This window comes from Macadamia integrifolia, chromosome 9, assembly GCF_013358625.1.
Source record: "Macadamia integrifolia cultivar HAES 741 chromosome 9, SCU_Mint_v3, whole genome shotgun sequence".
Taxonomy (NCBI): domain Eukaryota; kingdom Viridiplantae; phylum Streptophyta; class Magnoliopsida; order Proteales; family Proteaceae; genus Macadamia; species Macadamia integrifolia.
The window spans coordinates 40799928-40802946 of record NC_056565.1 but is presented as its reverse complement, the minus strand read 5'-3'; the positions used below and the strand labels follow the sequence as shown (position 1 = coordinate 40802946).

At 41.1% G+C, this 3019-nt stretch overlaps 1 protein-coding gene across 1 annotated transcript in view; it reads right to left on the bottom strand.

Annotated features, from left to right (window-relative positions):
* The window catches only part of LOC122089788 (60S acidic ribosomal protein P0-like), a 16507-nt gene extending 15270 nt beyond the window's left edge, over positions 1-1237 (bottom strand). Inside the window, exon 1 of the mRNA XM_042659472.1 lies at positions 1044-1237. Within this exon, the coding sequence (XP_042515406.1) occupies positions 1044-1237 (194 nt within the window). The remainder of the gene's footprint in view (positions 1-1043) is intronic.
* Positions 1238-3019: the final 1782 nt, after the last annotated feature.

Sequence of the window (3019 nt, the reverse complement as noted above, 5' to 3'; positions counted from 1 at the left end):
TAAAAAAAAAAAAAAAAAAAAAAAAAAAAAAAAAAAAAAAAAACATAAAGTCTTACTTGTGTGGTGAACCAAAGGTTCGATAATCATTATGCTGACTTGTTGACTTAAATTCTGAAACTATACTATATAATAACGATATATAGTCTACAATCTACATCAAAACATAAGACACAATCCAAATGATCCAAAATAAATAAAAATATTACATCATCAACCGTTATCTATCAACACTCAACAGTAGTGACTCAATTACTCAACACTCGAAAGTAGTGACTCAATTCCAAGTTCTAGGCGGTTCTAGTCTACGAGCTACATACCACTGCAGATGTCATAACTGCTCCTCTGAATACACCACATACGAGTCCCATACATGTTTTGGGCCCAATTGTTTTAGTAATTCGTCACTGCCCATCTATAAGATGCATCATCAACATTAGCTAGGTATCCTAGCATAGGGAGTGGCTCAGTCATAGATCATAGTGACAAGATGTGGATGTGGCATACAGGGTTGGGATGGATATCCAAAGATATTGTCAACAAAAGATGACCCACCCCCTGAACTACCCTCCTGTTCAAATGAAGTTAAAGATCCACCCTACTGTCCATATCCACAACCATATCAATGAACAGGTGCTTTTGAAGGATAGCACACAGTTTGGGGAGATGGGATTTACCTTTTCGGTTCAAGCTCCCTTCCTTAGGTGAATTTTCTATAAATGTGCAAGATCCAAGCTTAGAATGAAAATTTGATAGCACAAAGGCAAAATCTTTAGTGTTTTCCCAAGTTTCCCACTTCATAGAGAAGAAATAGGGGGAAAGGGTAGAAATTTTGAAATAAGAAGGCTTGATTTCCCATTTAAGAAGGTTATATATAGGTTGACCCATTTAATCTAAATCGAAAATTCCCACATTTCGAGAAAAATTCCCATATTTCGAAGAAAATTCCTACATTTCGGTCGAAATGTGGGAATTTTGGTCGATACTAGTCAAAACCAGTGACTTTTAAAAGTCACATGGTATTTGGTATCTAAGTCCTGGGATACCTTGGAAACATGGGAAATTTCGACAGTATCGGTGGAAACCTTGAAACATGCTTGCGCCTCACCGTAGTCATCTCTCTTCTTGCCATTGCCATTGCACGTCGTTGCTTGCACCTGTTGCAGTCTACACCAACGCTTTCTGTCAGCGCCCCTTTGCGCCTGCCTGTGCAACCCACGTGTTCTTCTCTCTGAGCCATGACTACAGTGAGTGATGATGCTAAGGTTGTTGTTGCCTCCTCTGAGGCCTCTAGAGGACACCGTTCAAGCAATCAATCCACTCTTCATCCTGGACCTATTAAACTTAATGGTCAGAACTACCTCATGTGGTCTTGTGCCTGCCTCCTTACTATCCGTGGGAACTTCTCTGGTTTTCTCACTAGAGACACTCCTCAACTGACTGATCCAGCCGCCGCTAACACCTGGTTAGCCAATGATGCCATTGTTATGTCCTTTTTGATCAACTTTATGGAGCCTGCTATCAGCCCAAGCTTTTGTCCTATTCAACTCTGCTGAAGAACTCTGGGATGCAGTAAAGCAAACTTATTCTCAAGGGGGAACTATGCTCAAGTATATGAGATTCGTCGAACTGTTCATTCCACCACTCAGAAAGGGTTCTCTTAGCTTATCATTCCACCTTATGCAGCCTATGGCAACTGCTGGATTTCTATCACCCAGTCCCTATGGCCTGTCCTACTGATGTTGGTACACTTTAAAAGGAGCGTGACATAGAACGGGCGTATGACTTTCTGACAGGTCTTAATCTTGAATATGATCAAATCAGGGTACAGATTCTAGGTGGTGAGACTTTTCCGACTCTTCTCCAGGCATATAACTTGTATCTATCTGAGGATCATCATCGCTCTGTTATGCTACCCTCTACAGTTCCTATTCGGTCTGCACTATTGGCTACTCCGATTGTTGAAACCCCTTCTAAGGGTTCTACCCCTCCTCGGGAAACTGTTCAGTGTAATTATTGTGGTCGCCCTCACCATACCAGGGAAACATGCTAGAAGCTCCATGATCGTCCCAAAGGTGGGATAATAGCAAAAGTGGAAAACAAGGCTCCCAAACCCATCTATTTGAGTCTGTTGACAATGCCTCCACTACTGCACCGTTCTCTCCAGATCAAATGGCTGCCCATAAGCAACTAATGACACAGTTAGGAACTTCTCCTGCTCCTCCTATGTCCAACCTTGCTCAAACAAGTAGTTTCCTTGTTTCTTCCTCTCATTCTCCCTTATGGTTACTTGATTCGGATGCTACCGATCACATGACAATTATCTATGAGGTCTTTCATACTTATATTCCTTGTTCCAGTTAGGATAAGGTACGTGTGGTTGACGGTTCCTTGTCTCCCATTTCTGGTAAAGGCTCTGTTTCCTGTACCTCTACAATTTCTCTTCCATCTGTATTGCATGTCCCAAAATTATGTGTTAACCTTGTTTCCATCTATCATTTAACTAAGGAGTTTAATAGTTCTGTTCATTTTTTTCTACCCACTACCTTTTTCAATATCTAGTGACGGGTGCACCGATTGGGTATGGTCAGGTCCGTGATAGCTCTACTAGGATTCTCCACTGGTTGTGCCTCATCCTGTGGCAGCTCATACTCTCCGTTCTAATAGCTCTCTCTCTCTCTCTCTCTCTCTCTCTCTCTCTCTCTCTCTCTCTCTCTCTCTCTCAACTCCATCGGTGGCACCATTGTTCGGGACATCCTTCTTTTCATATTTTACGTCGCATGTTTCCTACTTTAGTCAAAAATTGTGATTTGGAACAACTTAATTGTGATGTATATGAGTTTTCCAAACATACACGCACCCCTTACTTTCCTACTAAAAATAAAAGTGATACCATTTTCTATTATTCATTCAGATTTGTGGGGTCCTTCTCAGACAATTGTTAGGAATGGCTTTCGTTGGATTATTACTTTTATTGATAATTGTACTCGTCTGACATGGGTATATCTATTGCATAATAAGT